At 42.3% G+C, this 24380-nt stretch overlaps 1 protein-coding gene across 2 annotated transcripts; it reads left to right on the top strand.

The window, feature by feature from the left end:
- Positions 1-613: 613 nt before the first annotated feature.
- LOC121581029 (DNA replication licensing factor mcm4) lies at positions 614-14726 on the top strand. 2 transcript variants are annotated; one of them, XM_041896350.1, is made up of 17 exons: positions 614-668; positions 1334-1415; positions 1590-1745; positions 2129-2292; positions 2468-2569; positions 2703-2798; positions 2981-3076; positions 3408-3546; positions 4436-4656; positions 5689-5809; positions 8500-8759; positions 9115-9480; positions 12876-13003; positions 13238-13445; positions 13745-13973; positions 14092-14225; positions 14419-14726. In XM_041896350.1, the coding sequence occupies exons 2-17, from the start codon at positions 1352-1354 to the stop codon at positions 14509-14511; spliced, it is 2577 nt and encodes an 858-aa protein (XP_041752284.1). In that variant the 5' UTR covers positions 614-668; positions 1334-1351; the 3' UTR covers positions 14512-14726. The 2 variants fall into 2 exon arrangements, with proteins under 2 accessions (XP_041752284.1, XP_041752285.1); XM_041896351.1 differs by having other exon boundaries at positions 664-740.
- Positions 14727-24380: the final 9654 nt, after the last annotated feature.

The following is a 24380-nucleotide window of genomic DNA, read 5'->3' as shown; positions in this document are numbered from 1 at the left end:
GTTAAGGGCTGTAAGTAAGCATTTCACTGTAATGTCTGCACCTGTTGTATTCGGCGCATGTGACCAATAAAATTTGATTTGATTTGATTTGATGGCCCTGGGAAGTAGGTTATCATGGTTATTCATTTGATATAAAGGCATTATTACTATATAGAAGAGGAATGCAGAGTAATTACTTATGGTAAGATTAATTCTGCATGTTTGATGTGTTCCCGGAATTTCTGTTTCATGTAAATCCCATAAATTCTATGAAAACCTAAGGATACGCATTCTTTATTTTTCCAGTGATAGTCGAAAAATGTACACATTTCTCATGGCACATACGCCACCTTGTGGTAAAAGTTTACACTATCGCCCCTGAGTGGAATATGTCGGGTGAAACGAATAAGACTGACGGGGGGATTACCCAGACCTTTAGGTGAACACAATTATTGCAATGAAAATAATGGGTCTAGTCTTGAAATAATAATGAAATACTTACAACAAATACGATTATTCATGTTCCGTGAAAATGTTTAACCGTATTGACATTAAGACACTCCGGAACCCCATTGATGTGCAAATGCAAATGGTTAGCGCTCAAGTAGTTTAGCTTTGCTATTGGTGCAAAGTTTCCCGGGACTATAACGTCACACCCACAATTTCGCGCCAAATGCATTGCGTAGTAGGTAAGAAAAGTCAGTGTAAGATACTGTAGCTAGCTATTTCTAAAGTTATCAAAAGTTAAATTAACTCGATTGGTAATTTCTTATTAAATGTTTTATGTTGTTAAAGCAAATTCAGATTATGTGTTTGGAAGTGTTAATACCGGATTTTTAAGTAAAATCTGACTGGGTTTCCTCGGCTAGTAGTGCCTTTCATGCACTGATACTAGCTAGCTACAGTATCTTTGTCTCTATTGATAACTTGCGCTAGCTAGCTACTGTTTACAGTTGTCTTGAACATGCCAGCCATCAAAATATTTGACAAAAAATGATTAGGAATATATATTTAGAGAATGTACTTAGTTAAGGATTTACAATCAATATTTTCTTTCTAGTTTACATACTCTTTCGGAAGTTTAGTTGACTTCCCAGCTTGCTAACTAGCGAATTTAGCTAACTGGCTAGGATGCATTGTTTCATTGCACGTCGAAAAGAATGCAAGTAGCTACCAACAACTAACGTTAACTAGTTAGCTAGTGACATAACTAACAACTGGCTTTGTTATTAGCAAATTGTAGTTAAACTCCACTATGTTAGTTACTGGTTGCATAATGTTATTTTACGAGCTAATGACGCATAAATGAGTGTAACTTTTTTTGACCGTATAATCAACCAGATTTAATTTCTAGGACCTGTGATCATTCAGAATGTCTTCACCAACATCAACTCCCGGTGGACGCAAGCGCAGCAGGGATGCCATTCCAGCCACTCGTAAGTTGACAGCAAAAGCTTCTCAGAGTACCATAAACGATATTTACTGGTTGATTTTGTACAGTGATATTCTATGTTTCATTGAATATATAACACTCAAGGACTTATAAATCACATGAAAGGAAGCAGTCTTATCTGAGCTAACCAACTCTATGTATTTTTCTGTCTCTGTAGCGGACAGTGATGGCCTGGTCTCCCCTCCTTCCCAGCGGCGGAGAGGTCAGGACTCCTCCAACGGGGATCTGCCAGCCATGCCCACGTCTCCAGCCACAGACATTGCCAGCCCTGCAGTCCTTGACACCTCTCTGTTCTCTAGCCCACGCCGCTCAGGTAACCGCCTCTCCAGCATTGACACACAGAATGATCCTGTTTGAGATAGTATTTTTTGCAGTCGCATAAATATATATTTCTGCTGTATTGCTATTTCTGATACACAAACACTTCTCCAGGCTTTGTGAGATCTGGGCCCGTATCCACAAAGCGTCTCAGAGTAGGAGTGCTGATCTAGGATCAGTTTAGCCTTTTAGAAAATAATGAATATGATGATATGGACAGATCCTAGATCAGCACTCCTACTCTGAGATGCTTTGTGGATACGGGCCCAGATCATTTATGCAGCACAACTGCAAAAAAGAAACTGGAACTGTACTTAAAAGAATTGAGATTTTGACCCTGTGATGTCACTCAATGTTAAGTCAATGTCGTCTCCTCAGTTCTCCCCAGTGAAGTGGACATGAGCTCCCCTCTAATGTACGGGACTCCTAGCTCCAGGGTGGAGGGCACCCCCCGCAGTGGTGTGCGTGGCACCCCAGCCAGACAGCGCCCTGACCTGGGCTCCGTCAGGAAGGCCCCCCAGGTGGACCTCCACTCTGAGCCGGTGAGTAGAGAAACACTCCTATATGGAGAATGATAGTTAGGAAATCTGTAACAGCTAATGCTATTTAGCTATAGAATGATAGCGTTAGCAAATCGCTAACGGCCTATGCTATATAGATATAGAATGACATTGTTAGGAAATCTATAACAGCTAATGCCATTTTCTCTTCCACCAGCCAAGTGCAGATGGTGCAGTAGCCAGTGAGCAGGCAGCGGGTCAGAAGCTGGTTATCTGGGGCACTGATGTCAACGTGGGAACGTGCAAGGAGAAGTTCCAGGTATGGAAGTTAACCTTAGGGCTGTGCAGTCATTGGTGTAGAAAAATAAATAATACAAATCTAATTGATAAAAAATTGAGTTCAATCTATTTTTAGAGCTTAGTTAATGCTATTATTGTTCATTTTCCCACAGAGATTCCTGCAGAGGTTCATTGACCCGACTTCCAATGAGGATGAGAATGCTGGTTTGGACCTGAATGAGCCTCTCTACATGCAAAAGCTGGAGGAGGTAGGGTCCCCCACCCCCTAGCTCTGCGTGACACCTAAAACAGTGATAAACCATTTACATCTAGTCCTTTATTGTTGGATTTCTTGTATTTGGTTTCTTGAGGTATTCTTGAGACTAGTATTGCAAAATTGCGCTTATTCTTTTGCAGTGATGTTCATTTTCTATTTCTGCTGTCCCTCTAGATCAGTGTGGTTGGTGAGCCTGTGCTGAACATCAACTGCGGCCATGTGCAGTCCTTTGACGCGGACCTGTACAGGCAGCTCATCTCCTACCCCCAGGTAAACACGCACGCACCAGACGGTCTAACACATTAACCCTCTAGAGTCTGGGGAGGGGGTTCTACTAAGCTAACATATGGAAATGTTTTAGGACCCCTTAATATTGATGGAGGGTAATGGGCTATGAATGAAAAAGTTAAAATGTTTCACTTATGACAGTATTAAATTAAATTGTGACAGCTAGTACAGGTGGTTTGCTGTAATATTTGTCTGCTAAATATTTTTCTACCATTTATTAAAATGGGCATAGAGATACAATATGTTTCATTATGTGGGCATACCAATAAGAATGGTGATTCATAACTTTGTTTCTCCTATATCTCTTTCACAGGAAGTCATACCCACGTTTGACATGGCTGTCAATGAGCTGTTCTTTGAGCGTTTCCCAGACTCCATCTTGGAGCACCAGATCCAGGTGCGGCCGTACAATGCCCTGAAGACCAGGAACATGAGGAGCCTGAACCCTGAAGGTAATAGACTATGGCTCTAGTTCATTTAGCAGCTTATAATTCCTGTGGCATTTTATATTATTTTATAGTAAGAAGAATACAATTGAACATAGCTGAATAGAATAGAAATGATATTTTTCTGAGGAAGTGCACACATGCATGCTGCTATTCTGTGTTGAGTGGTTAACAAAATAATCATTTAAAACATGTCCTATATGCTTAATTTAGTCATTTATGCAACTTTAGTTGTGACACAAACCTTAAGCTATGTTTTGATTTCTAATACATTCTAAGGCTGCATGATGCGACTAATGATGATTTGAAGAAAGTTTGCATGTTTCTTGCACAGGCTGCACACACTTCATCAGTCTCTTATTTGCAATTTGACAAGCACTCGATAGTATTCTCACCCATCAGACTATTCTGAATTTAATCTGGTATTTACATATAGACTACTAATATGTGTGGAATTATTTGATTTAGTGGCCCACAAAAAAAGCCTAGTTACTGTGACTCATCGGTCATGTGGAATTTGACTGCAGTCATGACTGGTGACTGCCAGTGTGGCTATAATACGGGAACTGTAACAGCCCTAGTAATAGACCATGTAATCTGATGGATGACTAGCTTCCCTGAACAACGCATGAACATCTATTGCACTATAAACCATATGAAGAGTGAATTATGCTCAATTAAACATTGTATTGATTTTCTTTCAAATTTGAGTGTTTGAATGAGCCTGCGGCCTAGAGTGCCAGATTTGCACTTTTGGGACTTCCATTGGTTCCATTGCTCCGGGCAAGCTGTCAAGCATAACTAAAATGTTTGAAACAAGTACAATTTTGAAAACACATCTGGTGCTATACTGCTCAGTACTTAATACAATCTTCATCTGTCCCTCTCCTCCCAGACATTGACCAAATGATCACCATCAGTGGCATGGTGATCAGGACCTCCCAGCTGATCCCAGAGATGCAGGAGGCCTTCTTCCAGTGCCAGGTGTGTGCTTTTTCTACCCGCGTGGAGGTGGACCGTGGCCGCATCGCAGAGCCCGCCGTGTGCCGCAACTGCAACACCACCCACAGTCTGGCCCTCATCCATAACCGCTCGGCCTTCTCCGACAAACAGATGGTGAGCTATGGGGAGAGAAAGAAGGCACTAGAAGTTTTAAAAATATATACACTACTGTTCAAAAGTTTGGGGTCATTTAGAAATGTCCTTGTTTTTGAAAGAAAAGCAATTTCTTTGTCCATTAAAAGAACATCAAATTGATCAGAGATACAGTGTAGACATTGTTAATGTTGTAAATGGCTATTGTAGCTTGAAACAGCTGATTTTTAATGGAATATCTACGGATGCGTACAGAGGCCCATTATCAGCAACCATCAGTCCTGTGTTCCAATGGCACGTTGTGTTTGCTAATCCAAGTTTATCATTTGAAAAGGCTAATTGATCATTAGAAAACCCTTTTGCAATTATGTTAGTACAGCTGAAAACTGTTGTGCTGATTAAAGAAGCAATAAAACTGGCCTTCTTGAGACTAGTTGAGTATCTGGAGCATCAGCAATTGTGGGTTCGATTACAGGCTCAAAATGGCCAGAAACAAATAACTTTCTTCTGAAACTCGTCAGTCTATTCTTGTTCTGAGAAATGAAGGCTATTCCATGCGAGAAATTGTCAAGAAACTGAATATCTCGTACAACGCTGTGTACTACTTAAAATGATAAACTTGGATTAGCAAACACAACGTGCCATTGGAACACAGGACTGATGGTTGCTGATAATGGGCCTCTGTACGCCTCCGTAGATATTCCATTAAAAATCAGCCGTTTCAAGCTACAATAAATTGCTTTTCTTTCGAAAACAAGGCATTTCTAAGTGACCCCAAACTTTTGAACAGTAGTGTATATAGTAGGACAAGACCACGAAGAGGGCAGGGGGGTGTTGTTATACTGTATGACAGTCTGCTTACTTTAAATGGAAGATATCATTTGCTTGGATGCTGCTGAACAGAATTGATGAGATGGTGGTTTAGTTCAGATACCCATTACTCCATAAGGTTAGAACACAAATCCAATACTAGTGTATTCCCAGACACAGCTCTGAAGAAGCAGAGCTCTGGTTTTCTCACTCTAATTCTTTTTTTTCCCTCTCCCCTTTCAGATCAAAGTGCAGGAGTCTCCTGATGACATGCCTGCTGGGCAGACCCCTCACACCACCATAGTGTACGCTCACAATGACCTGGTCGACAAAGTACAGCCAGGAGACCGCATCAACATCACTGGTGAGCTGTTTGATCCGCAGAAGAAATGGCTGTGAAGCAATAATGTATAGCTTTGCTGTTGGGGATATGGTATGTGAAAGAGAGCGACCCGGCTCTACGTATTTTACTGGTTTGTGACCCACTGACACCGCCCCCGGTTAGAGGGGAATAAAGCAGCCCAAGAGTTAACACAGAGGAACTTCATTTAAACACCCTGAGGAAGATTAACATGGGGATGGTTCTGTGAAGGTACAGAGACCGAGAGATAATGAATATGCTATACAGGAGATAAATACACAGCATAGATATGTGCGGAGTGCAATACAATGGGATAAGCTATTCATGAAGGAATGATTATGAATACAATATATACAATGAATAGAACAACTAATAACCATGTATTACATAGCATGAGCACTATTTGTGACTCGTGTTACTAACAATAAACATTCAATGAACACAGTGAAGCTATACCCAAATAGGCAACGTAAATGGCAAGAAGAGGTCATATCTATTTGTAGCACATGTGGTAAACACATCCAACAGGCATAACAATAGTGATGCAAACGTATGTTTTCACGCATCCCCATGTACACCAGTCCACCCACACTCAAACTGGGAAACTGAAAAGACCGTTCGGGTACGGGCCATATTTACTCCCTTGGAGAGTGTGGGTCAGGCTGGCTAGCCAATTAGGGCTTGGAGAGACTGCATGGCTAGAGCGTGCACAGGGGTGAGACACATAGCTATTGTCTAGTTGGCGGAAGCCACGAGCTGGAGATGATCAATCTCTCACGTGAGGGGGAGAAAGGGTGAGGATGAGTAAGAGCCAGACAGTGCGGCTCCAGAAAGCAAATAAACAAATGCGCACACAACACAATGATGTAGCGCCCTCGACAAGGGGATTCTGTAACAGTATGATAACACAGGCTATGAAGTGCTTTCCAAAAATGGTGCTCTAGTTAAAAGGGCAATCTGCAGTTGCCACATCCATTTTTGGACTTATAAATGAATGGTATTCATTGATTTCTTGTAGAATATAATTTAAGTGCCTCATGCGCTTAGTTCAACTACCGTGCCCCATGTTTGTAACAAAAAACTGTATAGACTTAAAATATGCTTAACTATAATTGGGATATTTTGGATGGTCAGTCCTTGCATCAATAGCGCTTTGTTGTTTCAACTGCTGTTTGCCCCTTTTTAAAGCCTATAACCATGGGTTTAGTTTTTCTGGTCAGGTCACGTGGTAAGGAAAAACAATTAGCTGAAGTCATGCATACTGCTGCTGTGTCTTACTGCAGTTTGAATAAGAAGACATGATCCTATAGACTCATTTCCCGGCTGCGTCATGAAAAGTTGAGCGCATAGTTCGTCATCAAAAACCTCTGTGTACCTAGCAGTGGATAAGATCACATGCAACTTCAAATGCAGCTCATGCAAGTTAACAAATACGTAATCAGATGGTTATCGTCAACAACGCAGATGTCATCAGAGGATTGATAACCTAGCAAGCCAACAAGGCAAGGTAAAATATCACAAATAGACCTAGATAAAGCCATAAGAATAATATACTTGTTGAACATAGAAACGGGTTGGAACCTGTTCAGGGAACGAAACCGGAAAAGACTGACATTTCTTAAGGAACCGAGAGCGAAAGCAGAAACGTTATTTTAAAAGCATTGGAACCGTTTAATAACGTTCTGGGCATTTTTTTCCAGTCCCACAAAAAACGCAACAAAGCGCCTATGCAAATCCCTCTTTCACTCAGAAATGGATTCCAGTGTCGGTCATCTGAAAATCACTCCCTCCGAAGCATGCACAGTCTACTGGAGCTACAGGCATGATTCAGAAATTAGGGATGTATTTTTAATTGGAGAATAATGGATTAACTTTTTCAATGCTAGTTAAGGATACTATAGGTATCACGTTTCACATTGGATTTATTAACTACAAAAAGGTACGTGTTTTATTTTAATTCTGGCGCCGCTCTGCACACACAAGCTTATTAGCTAGTTAGCTTGTTAGCTACCTCTGGTCTAGCTCTCAAACTCTAGGTGGCATAATGTAATGGAACTGAGAGTCATGATCAAGGGCTAGCTCTGGTCCAATGTCAGTTAAGTCAACTCTCTGAAGTTCAAAGTTCCTTCGTAGAAGCCACTCCTCCGTAGGTATAATTCTGTGGGCCTAATTCGGATAATACATGTCATAACAACAAGATGCCCAGCACTTCATGACCAGTGCTCTCCTCACCTGCAAAATTTTATTCGCATGTCGTACACTACACTTGTCTGTAGCTTGCCCGCTCCATAGCAAGCTGCTCTATCCATTTAAGTAATTTAATGTCGAGATAAATGTAAAAAATAAATCTATTTCAGAGGTTTAAAAAGGAACAGAAATTAAAGATAAACTGTTTTGGTTCAAAACGGTTCAGAACTTTATTTTGCTGGTCGAAACAGTGGAACGGAACAAAAAAAATAATGGTTCTGTTTCAACCCCTGCATAGCAATAGCCATCAGTCTTGTGTGTTTTTATGGTCATCACTCACTCACTGTTAAATTTGTCAAGGTCCCGAGACTCCCGACATCAGCGTTCGCTATCCTGCTACAGAGCTTTTTGATGTTGGGATGCGCGTGCATCACTGGAATGTGACGTTTGACGGTAAACAGAAATTGGTCCTATTGTCATGACTAAACTCCTCAACTCCCCCACAGGTATCTACAGAGCAGTTCCTATGCGTGAGAACCCTCGCCAGAGCAACGTGAAGTCAGTGTACAAGACCCACATCGACGTCATCCACTTCCGTAAGACTGATGAGAAGCGCCTTCATGGGCTGGATGAGGATTCAGACCAGAAGCTTTTCACTGAAGAGCGCGTCCAGACATTGAAGGAGCTGGCCTCCAAACCAGACGTATACGAGCGTCTCTCCTCCGCCCTGGCCCCCAGCATCTATGAACAGGAGGACATCAAGAAGGTCAGTGGAAGCGAAGTTGTAGCGCAAAGATAATACTTTCTACATTGCCTGCTATGGAATTAAGATGTTTGTGCTACAACGCTTTTGGGAAACTCACCACAGGACAGTTCTCCCATCTCTCTCATCAAATGAACGTGGGGTCCTCTGCTGCCAGGGATGTGGAACTGCTGTCTTTCATATTATAGTGGATTTTGCTTTCATTCAACATCCATGAACAGTACTATAAAGATTGTCATTAATTTCCCAGGGCATTTTGCTGCAGCAATTGTTTGATTTTGACTGGTGTGAGTTTAGATTTGACTTCCATTCAAAATGCATGACCAGTACTGTAAACTTTTTCTCTTCTTTTCCCCAGGGTATTCTTCTCCAGCTGTTCGGGGGCACCCGTAAAGACTTCAGCCAGACAGGCCGCGGTAACTTCCGTGCCGAGGTAAACATCCTGCTCTGTGGAGACCCCGGCACCTCCAAGTCCCAGCTGCTGCAGTACGTGTTCAACCTGGTGCCCCGCGGTCAGTACACGTCTGGGAAGGGCTCCAGCGCCGTGGGCCTCACAGCCTACGTGATGAAGGACCCAGAGACCAAGCAGCTGGTGCTGCAGACGGGGGCCCTGGTGCTCAGTGATAACGGGATATGTTGTATTGATGAGTTTGACAAGATGAGTGACAGCACACGCTCTGTGCTGCATGAGGTCATGGAGCAGCAGACTCTCTCCATCGCCAAGGTGGGTTTAGAAAAGAACAACACAAGATCAGGGGATGAAGTTTAGACTGATGTTGACGTTTCAGCACTAGGTTCAAGACTATTCACAGAAACTATGCACTTCACAGAAACACACACTACCGTTCAAAAGTTTGGGGTCACTTAGAAATTTCCTTGTTTTTGAAAGAAAAGCAAATTTTTTGTCCATTTAAAATAACATCAAATTGATCAGAAATACAGTGTAGACATTGTTAATGTTGTAAATGGCTATTGTAGCTGGAAACAGCTGATTTTTAATGGAATATCTACATAGGCGTACAGAGGCCCATTATCAGCAACCATCAGTCCTGTGTTCCAATGGCACGTTGTGTTTGCTAATCCAAGTTTATCATTATAAAAGGCTAATTGATCATTAGAAAACCCTTTTGCAATTATGTTAGTACAGCTGAAAACTGTTGTGCTGATTAAAGAAGCAATACAACTGGCCTCCTTGAGACTAGTTGAGTATCTGGAGCATCAGCAATTGTGGGTTCGATTACAGGCTCAAAATGGCCAGAAACAAATAACTTTCTTCTGAAACTCGTCAGTCTATTCTTGTTCTGAGAAATGAAGGCGCAAACTGGCTCTAACCAGAATAGAAAGAGGAGTGGGAGGGCCCGGTGCACAACTGAGCAAGAGGACAACTACATTAGTGTTTCCGTTTCCAGCTACAATAGCCATTTACAACATTAACAATGTCTACACTGTATTTCTGAAAAAATTTGCTTTTCTTTGTAAATCAAGGACATTTCTAAGTGACCCCAAACTTTTGAACTGTAGTGTATAGGCCTATGTTGAATGTGGTTTTGGTAACGTCTAATTATTAAATAGTTTCACTACTGTAGAAGCATTATGATTGTGTTCGTTTCTGTTTTGTAAATAGATTGTTAGTAACGGATGCCTGGTTGTTCCTTAAAAGTAATTTCCTCTCAATCTTAAATAAACATGCCCCATTCAAAAAATACAGAACTAAGAACCGATATAGCCCCTGGTTCTCCTCAGACTTGACTGCCCTTGACCAGCACAAAAACATCCTGTGGCGTACTGCATTAGCATCAAATAGCCCCCGCGATATGCAACTTTTCAGGGAAGTTAGGAACCAATATACACAAGCAGTCAGGAAAGCAAAGGCTAACTTTTTCAAACAGAAATGTGCATCCTGTAGCACTAACTCCAAAAAGTTTTGGGACACTAAAGTCCATGGAGAATAAGAGCACCTCCTCCCAGCTGCCCACTGCACTGAGGCTAGGAAACACTATCACCACCGATAAATCTACAATAATCGAGAATTTCAACAAGCATTTTGCTACAGCTGGCCATGCTTTCCATCTGGCTACCACTACCCCCGGCCACCAACTCTGCACCCTCCGCTGCAACTTGCCCATGCCCCCCCGCTTCTCCTTCACACAAATTCAGACAGCTGATGTTTTGAAAGCGCTGCAAAATCTGGACCCCTACAAATCAGCTGGGCTAGACAATCTGGACCCTTTCTTTCTAAAACTAGCCGCCGAAATTGTCGCAACCCCTATTACTAGTCTGTTCAACCTCTCTTTCATAACGTCTGAGATCCCCAGAGATTGGAAAGCTGCCGCGGTCATCCCCCTCTTCAAAGGGGGTGACACTCTAGATCCAAACTGCTACAGACCTATATCCATCCTGCCCTGCCTTTCGAAAGTATTTGAAAGCCAAGTTAACAAACAGATCACCGACCATTTCGAATACCACCGTACCTTCTCCGCTATGCAATCCGGTTTCCGAACTGGTCATGGGTGCACTTCAGCCACGCTTAAGGTCCTAAACGATATTATAACCGCGATTGATAATAGACAGTACTGTGCAGCCGTTTTCATTGACCTGGCCAAGGCTTTCGACTCTGTGAACCACCGCATTCTTATTGGCAGACTAAATAGCCTTGGTTTCTCAAATGACTGCCTCGCCTGGTTCACCAACTACTTCTCAGATAGAGTTCAGTGTGTCAAATCGGAGGGCCTGTTGTCTGGACCTATGGCAGTCTCTATGGGGGTGCCACAGGGTTCAATTCTTGGGCCGACACTTTTCTCCGTGTATATCAATGATGTCGCTCTTGCTGCTGGTGACTCTCAGATCCACCTCTACGCAGACGACACCATTTTGTATACATCTGGCCCTTCATTGGACACTGTGTTAACAAACCTCCAAAACGAGCTTCAATGCCATACAACACTCCTTCAGTAGCCTCCAACTGCTCTTAAACACTAGTAAAACTAAATGCATGCTTTTCAATCGAACGCTGCTGGCACCCGCCCACCCGACTAGAATCACCAATCTCGACGGGTCTGACCTAGAGTATGTGGACAACTACAAATACCTAGGTGTCTGGTTAGACTGTAAACTCTCCTTCCAGACTCACATAAAGAATCTCCAATCCAAAGTTAAATCTAGAATCGGCTTCCTATTTCGCAACAAAGCCTCCTTCACTCATGCTGCCAAACATGCCCTCGTAAAACTGACTATCCTACCGATCCTTGACTTCGGCGATGTCATTTACAAAATAGCCTCCAACACTCTACTCAGCAAATTGGATGTAGTCTATCACAGTGCCATCCGTTTTGTCTCCAAAGCCCCATACACTACCCACCACTGTGACCTGTACGCTCTTGTTGGCTGGTCCTCACTACATGTTCGTCGTCAAACCCACTGGCTCCAGGCCATCTATAAATCACTGCTAGGCAAATCCCCGCCTTATCTTAGCTCATTGGTCACCATAGCAGTACCCACCCGTAGTCTGCGCTCCAGCAGGTATATCTCACTGGTCATTCCCAAAGCCAACACCTCCTTTGGCCGCCATTCCTTCCAGTTCTCTGCTGCCAATGACTGGAACGAATTGCAAAAATCTCTGAAGCTGGAGACTCTTATCTCCCTCACTAACTTTAAGCATCAGTTGTCAGAGCAGCTTACCGATCACTGCACCTGTACACAGCCCATCTGAAATTAGCCCACCCAACTACCTCATCCCTATATTGTTATTTATTTTGCTCTTTTGCACCCCAGTATCTCTATTTGCACATAATCTCTTGCACATCTAGCATTCCAGTGTTAATACTATTGTAATTATTTTGCACTATAGCCTATTTATTGCCTTACCTCCATAACTTGCTACATTTGCACACACTGGATATATATTTTCTGTTGTATTTTTGACTTTGTGTTTTTTTACCCCATATGTAACTCTGTGTTGTTTTTATTGCACTGCTTTGCTTTATCTTGGCCAGGTCGCAGTTGTAAATGAGAACCTGTTCTCAACTGGCTTACCTGGTTAAATAAAGGTGAAATAAATAAATAAAAAACGGTGAACAACGGTAGTTTCTCACAAAGCTCTCTTTTTTTCATTTTGTGCAGGCTGGAATAATTTGCCAGCTCAATGCTCGCACCTCCGTCCTGGCAGCAGCCAATCCTGTGGAGTCTCAGTGGAACCCCAAGAAGACTACCATCGAGAACATCCAACTCCCTCATACACTGCTCTCAAGGTAAATATTACCTGTTAGGTCAACCGCCCTGGACACTTATTGATAAATTATATTGATTGTCAATAAGTCACTTCACTGATGGCCACTGAACCCTAAACAATGACTTCTCCACTGTAACTAAATGCACGTTGTTGGCCAAAAAATATAACTTTTTTTTTTATCACTCACAACATGCATATGACCTGCTATAAAAAAATTAATATTAAAAACTAAATGAAATGTTTTCCCCTACAGATTTGATCTGATCTTCCTGATGCTGGATCCTCAAGATGAGGCGTACGACCGTCGCCTGGCTCACCACCTGGTGGCGCTGTACTACCAGAGCGAGGAGCAAATTGAGGAAGAGTTCCTGGACATGGCTATGCTGAAGGACTACATTGCATACGCTCGCACATACGTCAACCCCAGACTGAATGAAGAAGCCAGCCAGGCACTCATTGAGGTATGATATAGGCATATATATATATATTTTAAATGCTCTAAATTGAAAGGGGTTGCGATGTAGATGTTACTTCAGGGCCTGACATTGGCACCAAATGCTGGTAAAAAGTATTAAGTGGCTGGCTAAGTTTGTTTCAGGCCCTGAATGCAACAAGTTCTGTGCTGGTTCCAGGTTTAGGCTATATTAAGCCAGACGAAATCCTGGTCAACACATTGCATAAAAATATCCTGCAGAAGCATTCAACAGTGTAAAGGTTTTATAAATAAATTGGATTGATTGTATGGGTATCTTTCTAACAGGCCTACGTGGACATGAGGAAGATTGGCAGCGGGCGGGGGATGGTGTCTGCCTACCCCAGGCAGCTAGAGTCTCTGATCCGCCTGGCCGAGGCCCATGCCAAGGTGCGCTTCTCTGACAAGGTGGAGACCATCGACGTGGAGGAGGCCAAGAGACTGCACCGCGAAGCCCTCAAGCAGTCCGCTACAGACCCCAGGACTGGCTTTGTCGACATCTCCATCCTCACAACCGGTATGGAGGATTATTATTTATTTTTCTATTGGATGGATGTGCAAACCCAACCATGTTATGAATTTGTATGTGTCAGTATCTTTGATAATGTGCAACATGGTGTTTTTACTCAACCCAGGAATGAGTGCCACGGCCCGTAAGCGTAAGGAGGAAGTGGCCCAGGCCTTGAAGAAAATGATCCAGTCCAAGGGAAAGACCCCTGCCATGAAGTACCAGCAGCTGTTTGATGACCTCAGAGGACAGTCTGAAGCTGTAAGTAGTACCTCCCAGCTCTGCTTTCCTATTGATGAGAACTATCAAGGAAAACAGTCCTCACAATTACCCTAAAACAATATTTGAATATGTATTTTTCTGTACATTTTAATTGGATGGTATGCATATCTATCTTCTGAATAGTGTATTTCTGTCCCATAATGTATTTTTCTTCCAATTTGTTAACCTTCAGGCGATAACGAAGGACATGTTTGAAGAGGCTCTGCGAGCCCTGGCAGATGAAGACTATCTGACTGTGACTGGAAAGACTGTTCGCCTGCTGTAAAGAAACACACCCCTTGCCTTGTACAGTCATTGAATTTGCACTTATGTCCCTGTAGCAGCAGCTTTCTCTCTACAGAATACTGATCTGTAAAGAACATTTGACCACAATGTTAATGACTGTCAGGACTAGCATTGTATGCTTCATGATTACTGATAGTTCTTGGTGGCTTTGAGATGTTGTTATGGTGAGCAATAAATAAATGCTTTTGTATGTCATTTGGGATGTTTCAGGTTTGGAAGAATGCTGATGCCAAACATGCCAGGGCTACAACGCCCAACTATGACAAGGTGCCATGATGACAGGCAGTGTGCACTTTAGACTACTCTGTTGTGTGTTAGTTACCCAGCCTAGACCAAAAACAGCAAGCAAAGCAAAAGCACAGTAGCCAGGAAAAACTCCCTAGAAGGCAGAAACCTAAGAGGAACTGGGGGGAGGGGGAGATCTTCTGGCATTAATAGCATTTTCAAGCTTATTTCGTAGCTATGCAGTTGGTGTAATGTGCCCCTCTCTCCTGATTGTCCCAATGCAAGACCACCTTGTCAGCCACATATTCTTGGTATGCCTTTTGGCTTTAATCAAATCTCGTCCAACCCTTACCTATTAGTATAGTCGAATACATTGTTTGTTTGCTTGCTAGCTAGCTACGCCACACGCGCGTGCATCACTAGCTACAGAATGATACGTCACCAGATAATGTGGTTTAACAAAATAATTTTGGTATCCATTATTACTGGGAGTTACAGGTTAGGTACTGTACTGGTTAGCTGAGGAACGTTCAACTCAGTCGATACTTTTAAAACTATAAATTCTGAAAACGCTTACCTGTATCTATGTTTGTCCTGTATAACTGTAGACAGCGGCCATGACATAGTAGGTAAGCTGATAATCAATTGGCACATACACATTCGCACAGAGTTGAGGAAAAATTCAGTGGCTGTATTCAAAAGTTTTTTAGTATGCATTTCAGCACTCTTCAGAAGAACCGCGGTTGTACAGGACAAACATAGGCATAGCCAGGATTTATTGGTCCGCTAATACAGGACTACGGGCCCACTGCACAACTTTTGTGAAGGAAAAATAAATGCATTTTTAATTATAACTTTTTTTTAATTCTGATTTTTCAGGGGGTGGTGCAGCACCCCTACTTCCCGCGGCTATGAACATACTGTAGGTACAGGTAAGTGTTTTCAGAATTGACATTTTTACAAGTATTGACTGATGGTGACTCAATGTTGTTGCTAGCAAATCGCACAACCTGTTATCAAAACTCAACCTGCCTCAATACAAGAGAACGGAATTGAGCATTCCACTAACTGTTTGGTGTATCACATACAATTTTAGACCAACCTTAACTTGGCGACACTATGTTCGTTCTCGATCGGCCAAACTTAACTTCTAAATGGCTGTATCCAGTTGCATGTGATGCTTCTGAATTTAGAAAATGCTCAGATATTAAAATAAATCAATTATTTTCTCCATGAAGTAATCCAACAGTGTGTACTCCACCATCTTGTATATTTCAAATATTCTTTCATTGATTGAGACAGGTGGGGCTAATAAAAAAAAATCGATTCAAATGTTATTTGTCACACACCGAATACAACCTTACCTTGAAATTCTTACTTAGGAGCCCTTAACCAACAATGCAGAGTTTTAGAAAAGCAAGAAAAATGTGCTAAATAAACAAATGGAAAAATAGTAACACAATAAAATAATAACGATGCTATATACAAGGGGTATCAGTACTGAGTCAATGTGCATGGGTACAGAGTATGTGTGTGTTGGAGTGTCAATGTAGTATGTGTGGTTAGAGTCCAGTGAGTGTACATCGAGCATGTGCAAGAGAGTCAGTGCAAAAAAAGAATACAATAAGGGGGGCAATACAAATAGTCAGCGTAGCCATTTGATTAACTGTTTAGCAGTCTTATAGCTTGGGGGTAAAAGCTTTTAAGGAGTCTTTTGGTCCCAGACTTGCCACTCCGATACCGCTTGCTGTGTGGTAGCAGAGAGAACAGTCTATGACTCGGGTGGCAGGTGTCTTTGACAATTTTTAGGGACTTCCTCCAACACCGCCTGGTATAGAGGTCCTGGATGGCAGGAAGCACGGCCCCAGTGATATACTGGGCCATACACACTACCCTCTGTAGCGCCTTGCAGTCGGATGCTGAGCAGTTGCCTTACCAAGCGGGGATACAACCAGTCAGGATGCTCTCGATGGTGCAGCTGTATAACTTTTTGAGGATCTGAGGTCCAATGCCAAATATTTTCAGCCTCCTGAGGGCACGACTGTGTTGGTGTGTTTGGACCATGATAGGTACTTAGTGATGTGGACACCAAGGAACTTCAAACTCTCGACCCGCTCCACTAAAGCCCTGTCGATGTGAATGGGGGTGTGCTCTGCCTTCCTCTTCCTGTATTCAACGATCAGCTCCTTTTGTATTGCTCACGTTGAGGAAGAGGTTGTTGTCCTGACACCACACTGCCAGGTCTCTGACCACCTCCCTATTGGCTGTCTCATCGTCGTCGGTGATCAGGCCTACCACCGTCGTGTCGTCTGCAAACTTAATGATGGTGTTGGAGTCGTGCGTGAACAGGGAGTACAGGAGGGGACTAAGCACGTACCTCTGAGGGGCCCCTGTGTTGAGGGTCAGCGTGGTGGATGTGTTGCAGAGAGAATTGTTCAGTTCCAGGGCCCTTAGCTTAGTGATGAGCTTGGAGGGCACTATGGTGATGAATGCTGAACTGTAGTCAATGAACAACATTCTCACGTAGGTCTTCCTTTTGTCCAGGTGGGAAAGGGCAGTGTGGGGTGCAATAGAGATTGTGTCATCTGTTAATCTGTTGGGAAGGTATGTGAATTGCAGTGGGTCCAGGGTTTCTGGGATGATGTGAGCCATGACCAGGCTTTCAAAGCATTTCATGGCTACAGATGTGAGTGCTACGGGCGGAGGTCATTTAGGCTCGTCTGGAAAGCTCGTGTTACTGGGCAGCTCGCAGCTGGGTTTCCCTTTGTAATCCGTGATAGTTTGCAAGCCCTGCCACATCAGACCAGCGTCAGAGCTGGTGTAGTAGGATTCGATCTTAGTCCTGTATTGACGCTTTGCCTGTTTGATGGTTCATCTGAGGGCGTAGCAGGATTTCTTCTAAGCTTCCGGATTGGTGTCCCGCTCCTTGAAAGCGGCAGCGCTAGCCTTTAGCTCAGTGTGGATATTGCCTGTAATCCATGGCTTCTGGTTGGGATGTGTACGTATGGTCACTGTGGGGACGATGTCGTCAATGCACTTATTAATGAAGCTGATGACTGATGTGGTATATACAGTGGGGGAAAAAAGTATTTAGTCAGCCACCAATTGTACAAGTTCTCACACTTAAAAAGATGAGAGAGGCCTGTAATTATCATCATAGGTACACATCAACTATGACAGACAAAATGAGATTTTATTTATCCAGAAAATCACATTGTAGGATTTTTTATGAATTTATTTGCAAATTATGGTGTAAAATAAGTATTGTCTGTCATAGTTGACGTGTACCTATGATGAAAATTAAAGGCCTCTTTCATCTTTTTAAGTGGGAGAACTTGCACAATTGGTGGCTGACTAAATACTTTTTTCCCCCACTGTATACTAGTACTCAATGTTATCGGATGAATCCCGGAACATATTCCAGTCTGTGCTAGCGAAACAGTCCTGTAGCTTAGCATCTGTTTCATCGGCCCACTTCGATATTGAGTGCGTCACTGGTACTTCCTGTTTGAGTTTTTACTTGTAAACCGGAATCAGGAGGATAGAGTTATGGTCAGATTTGCCAAATGGAGGGCGAGGGAGAGCTGTGGAGTAAAGGGGATCTAGAGTTGTTTTTCCTCTAGTTGCACGTGACATGCTTGTAGAAATTAGGAAAAAACGGATTTCAGTTGAACTGCATTAAACTCTCCAGTCACTAGGAGCGCCACCTCTGGATGAGCATTTTCATGTTTGCTTATGGCCTTATACAGCTCGTTGCGTGAGTTGTTTGTTCCAGCATCGGTTTGTGGTGGTAAATAGACAGCTACTAAGAATATAGATAAACTCTCTTGGTAAATAGTATGGACTACAGCTTATCATGAGGTACTCTAACTCAGACGAGCATAACCTTGAGACTTCCTTAATATTAGAGATTGCGCACCAGCTGTTGTTGACAAAGAGCCCCCCCCCCCATCCCCTCTGACGCCATTCTCTACCTCAAAGTACTGCATGTCATGATGACACATGATCATCGGACCTGCACGAGTAAGTGTGACTGCAGCAGGAGTAAGTAAGAGTCGTCTACGCGCCACATGACTGTGTTAGTCAGCTGAGCTAAAATAACAAAAGTCTCAGGCAAGGTTACACAGCACTCGATGTTTGATCAGATGGTGGATAAACGAAGATGACCACTCAGACTGTTTGCCATTGAAAAAAATGCTTACGTTCCGGTCTGCTTAAAGAATGACTGACCCTAAAAACCAACTAATCCCTTTGAAAACAGTCTGTGGCAATATGAGTCAGAAACATTTATTCTAGTGTCAAAATTGACTACAAAGTGTAAATAGGATAATTTTGGGCATAAAGTCAGTTTCGTCTAAAACAGATTTTGGAACCTGATTTTACGAGTAAATTAAGGTTGGGTTCGGATTACAATTATGTCAACAATTCATGCCCCCTTTTGCCTATTAACACGTGGTGTTTTCTGGGGAAAAAGACTGGGCGAGCATGCTTTGCTTGGTCCGGTGCCCCGGCCGGGCAGAGACCTCTCCTTAGGAGGACCATGAGCAAACCCCGCCCACCCGGGGCACCGGGTCACGCAAAATAAACTCGCCCACTGGAACGTCTTCCCCAGACAGTGATTAGTACTTGCCCATGCTCAGGAAATACTGACTAGTGAAAATGGGCTTCCATAAAGTTGTTCAACAATCTTGGATATGGATTAAATCCGACTAGCTCCTACTTGGGCTGTCAACCGTCAAACCAGAGACTGGTGTGTTGTTGGTAAGTAAGTAGCTACATTTTGTTAGCTAGCTAGCTATATGTCATTATTTGATAGGCTATGCCGCTATGATACTAGGCAATGATACTGTGATGTAACTAGCTAAATACATAGCTTCTCCCTTACATGTAATTTGAGAGGAAGATTTGCATAGCTAACGTTGCACCTGATGACAGGTTTGATCCCTGCTAACTAATGTTAGCTAGCTAGCTAGCTCATAATCAAGCAAACCTGACGACATGTTTGACGCATGTTGCCAGCTTTCTTTCAATAATGTTTAAACTCGAACTTGCTAGCTACTGTCCTTGTTTGTTGTGATTGAATGGCAAAGACACACCCACATCAAACCACACCCCCAAGACAACACTCATTTTCCTTCTGTCATGGCATTTGTTAATGAGCATTGATGAAAAACGAGGCCAAATCAGGAAGTGCAGTTGACTTTTAATGGGTGACTGCACTTCCTTCAGTTGTGTTGTGACAAGGTAGGGGTGGTATACAGAAGGTAGCCCTATTTGGTAAAAGACCAAGTCCATATTATGGCAAGAACAGCTCAAATAAGCCAAGACAAACAACAGTCCATCATTACTTTAAGACATGAAGGTCAGTCAATACGAAACATTTCGATAACTTTGAAAGTTTCTTCAAGTGCTGTTGCAAAAACCATCAAGCGCTATGATGAAACTGGCTCTCATGAGGACCGCCACAGGAATGGAAGACCCAGAGTTACCTCTGCTGCAGAGGATAAGTTCATTAGAGTTACCAGCCTCCAAATTGAATATTTTTGGTTCCAACCGCCGTGTCTTTGTGAGACGCGGTGTGGGTGAATGGATGATCTCCGCATGTGTATTTCCCACCATAAAGCATGGAGGACGAGGTGTTATGGTGTGGGGGTGCTTTGCTGGTGACACTGTCTGTGATTTATTTAGAATCAAGGCACACTTAACCAGCATGGCAACCACAGCATTCTGCAGCGATACGCCATCCCATCTGGTTTGGGTTTAGTGGGACTATCATTTGTTTTTCAACAGGACAATGACCCAACACACCTCCAAGCTGTGTAAGGGCTATTTGACCAAGAAGGAGAGTGATGGAGTGCTCCATCAGATGACCTGGCCTCCACAATCTCCCGACCTCAACCAAATTGCGATGGTTTGGGATGAGTCAGACCGCAGAGTGAAGGAAAAGCAATGTAGAAAATAGTAAAAATAAAGAAAAACCCTTGAATGAGTTGGTGTTCTAAAACCTTTGACCGGTAGTGTATGTGTATACATTTCTACAATGTATTTTTGTTTTGGACAAGACTGACTTTATGACCAAAATTATCCTATTTACACTTTGTAGTCAATTTTTACAGTAGAATAAATGTTTCTGACTCATATCGATGCCACAGGCTGTTTTCTAAATGATAAGTTGTTTTTTAGGGGGTGGCTCTCCCTTAGGCACCTATGCATTAGCAGCTGGGTCTGGTCTGCTTAGTATATTGACTGTATATGAACCAGAAAAAAAGAGCAAGTGGGATGTCTTGCTTCCTCTTTTGTCTCTGGTTTGATTACCGAATCACCTCTGTAACAGAAGCACCTCTAAACGTGTTTCCACCAGGGAAGTGGAAATGTAATATGTGTGTGTAAGACCACGCTGTTGCAGAATTGTGTTGTTGAAAATTCTTGAAAAATAACCAGTAAGTCAAAACAGGCATGGTAATGTACATAACTGATCACCTTTACCCTTACCCTGACCAAGCAATGTTTGTTTCTGTGTTTTGTTTTCCAGACTAATTATCAGAACAGGATATACAGTCTGAAAGTGGAATGTGGTCCAAAATATCCTGAATCACCACCGATCGTTAGATTTGTAACAAAAATGTGTAATTTAGTAGGTAATTTGTAGGTACATTGTGGCTGTAGGACAGAAGTAGTGTCACCAAGTGTGTAGGATTTGTTTTATATATATTTCTATTTTACACAATTCCAATGTCTCTGTTCTGCAGCTTTTTGACTTGTAACAGACGTTCAAGCCTGTTTTGTTCTGAAAAAATCCCCCTTGCATTAAACTTTTTGTGAATATTACAAGTGTATGTATGACATTGTTATTTTTCTGACATTAAAATCACTATCTGAAAAATATGTTGCAAACTGGATACATTTTTACTCAATCTATTATGAAATATCTGTTGAAGATTAAGATAATACTGGAACTGTTATTTAAGCAATAAGGCCTGAGGGGGTGTGGTATATGGCCAATATACCACAGCTAAGGGCTGTTCTTAAGCACAACGAAACATGGAGTGCCTGTATACAGCCCTTAGTCGTGGTATATTGGCCATATACCACAAACCCCCGAGGTGCCTTATTGCTATTATAAACTGGTTTCCAACGTAATTAGAGCATTCAAAATAAATGTTTTGTCATACCCGTGGTATACGGCTGTCAGCCAATCAGCATTCAGGGCTCGAACCACCCAATTTATAATATGAAATAAATTCTGAATGTCTTGTACTGACCTGTCTAACAGCCAGATTATCAATACTATCAACGATTCTCATACATAAGTTACAGTTGAAGTTTACATACACCTTAGCCAAATACATTTAGACTCAGTTTTTCACAATTCCTGACATTTAATCTTAGTAGAAATTCCCTGTCTTAGGTCAGTTAGGATCACCACTTTATTTTAAGAATGAATTGTCAGAATAATAGCATAGAGAATGATTTATTTCAGCTTTTCTTTTATTCATCACATTCCCAGTGGGTCAGAAGTTTACATACACTCAATTACTATTTGGTAGCATTGCCTTTAAATTGTTTAACTTGGGTCAAACATTTCGGGTAGCCTTCTACAAGCTTCCCACAATACGTTGGGTGAATTTTGGCCCATTCCTCCTGACAGAGCTGGTGTAACTGAGTCAGGTTTGTAGGCCTCCTTGCTCGCACACGCTTTTTCAGTTCTGCCCACAAATGTTCTATATGATTTAGGTCAGGGCTTTGTGAAGGCCACTCCAATACCTTGACTTTGTTGTCCTTAAGCCATTTTGCCACAACTTTGGAAGTATGCTTGGGGTCATTGTCCATTTGGAAGACCCATTTGCGACCAACCTTTAACTTCCTGACTGATGTCTTGAGATTTTGCTTCAATATATCCACATAATTTTCCTTCCTCATGATGCCATCTATTTTGTGAAGAGCACCAGTCCCTCCTGCAGCAAAGCACCCCCACAGCATGATGCAGCCACCCCCGTGCTTCACGGTTGGGATGGTGTTCTTCGGCTTGCAAGTGACCCCCTTTTTCCTCCAAACATAACTATGTCATTATGGCCAAACAGTTCTATTTTCGTTTCATCAGACCAGAGGACATTTCTCCAAAAAGTACGATCTTTGTCCCCATGTGCAGTTGCAAACCGTAGTCTGGCTTTTTTATGGCGGTTTTGGAGCAGTGGCTTCTTCCTTGCTGAGTGGCCTTTCAGGTTATGTTGATATATGACGCGTTTTACTGTGAATTTAGATACTTTTGTACCCGTTTCCTCCAGCATTTTCACAGGGTCCTTTGCTGTTGTTCTGGGATTGATTTGCATTTTTCATACCAAAGTACGTTCATCTCTAGGAGACAGAACGCGTCTCCTTCTTGAGTGGTATGACGGCTGCATGGTCCAGTGGTGTTTATACTTGTGTACTATTGTTTGTACAGATGAACGTGGTACCTTCAGGCGTTTGGAAATTGCTCCCAAGGATGAACCAGACTTGTGGAGGTCTACAATTTATTTTCTGAGGTCTTGGCTGATTTCTTTTGATTTTCCCATGATGTCAAGCAAAGAGGCACTGTGTTTGAACGTAGGCCTTGAAATACATCCACGTTGACTCAAATGATGTCAATTAGCCTATCAGAAGCTTCTAAAGCCATGACATCATTTTCTGGAATTTTCCAAGCTGTTTAAAAGCACAGTCAACTTAGTGTATGTAAACTTCTGACCCACTGGTATTGTGATACAGTGAATTATAAGTGAAATTATCTGTCTGTAAACAATTGTTGGAAAAATGACTTGTGTCATGCACAAAGTAGATGTACTAACTGACTTGCCAAAACTATAGTTTGTTAACAAGAAATGTGTGGAGTGGTTGAAAAACAAGTTTTAATGACTCCAACCTAAGTGTATGTAAACTTCCGACTTCAACTGTATATATTTTCTAGCTTATATCCATCTGTAATGTTATATAATATAATACTTCATAGAACTTGTTAGCCTTGATACCGTTGCTTTCATGCTTTAAATGGGATTTCAGGGATTAACCACTAGCAATTTGCACCAAAACAATTACAGTGGTGATGTCAGGCTATTTGGACAGTGTATAACAACCATTTGCCAAGCCATAGCAGATCATTAGAAAATGATCCGTTAGCTTGTGTTTTCAGTCTCTTTTTCTTCATACAGTTATGAGTTTTATGTGTAAAAGGCCATTAACTCTGATTAATAATACTGATTAATTCATGTTACAGAGGACTGTGTGATGTGACGCTCAGGGTGATAGAATGTAATGGTTAGTGACTGTAAGGCCACCATGCCAGTCCTCGGCATGGCCTGAACACCATTTATCTCTCCCACTGCAGTGGCCTGACCGAGAGCAGCTTGACTGTCTTGGGGCTGAGCATCACATTCACTGCAGACTAGTAGACTGCCCACATCGCTGTAGACTGGACACCACATCTCTCACACGCATACACATTGTACACACACACACACACACACACACCATATAACGTCAGTATGGGAGAGCTCATTGTCAGCATAGCCACAGAAACATTTCCTTTGTTAGATGTGTTCATTCATTTCTCATCTCAAGCTGATAGGTTTACATAAACAACGGATATAT

The sequence above is a fragment of the Coregonus clupeaformis genome, chromosome 14, assembly GCF_020615455.1.
Source record: "Coregonus clupeaformis isolate EN_2021a chromosome 14, ASM2061545v1, whole genome shotgun sequence".
Lineage (NCBI taxonomy): Eukaryota > Metazoa > Chordata > Actinopteri > Salmoniformes > Salmonidae > Coregonus > Coregonus clupeaformis.
This window is presented reverse-complemented; position numbering and strand designations above follow the sequence as displayed.

What these genes read in the sequence shown, in the direction of transcription:
- LOC121581029 (XM_041896350.1), top strand. Translation starts at nt 1,352, where the DNA reads ATGTCTTCACCAACATCAACTCCCGGTGGACGCAAGCGCAGCAGGGAT. An exon ending in GAGGAGCCTGAACCCTGAAG is followed by an intron (nt 3,547 to 4,435) that starts GTAATAGACTAT and finishes CTCTCCTCCCAG; the next exon opens with ACATTGACCAAATGATCACC. An exon ending in AGACTCTCTCCATCGCCAAG is followed by an intron (nt 9,481 to 12,875) that starts GTGGGTTTAGAA and finishes CATTTTGTGCAG; the next exon opens with GCTGGAATAATTTGCCAGCT.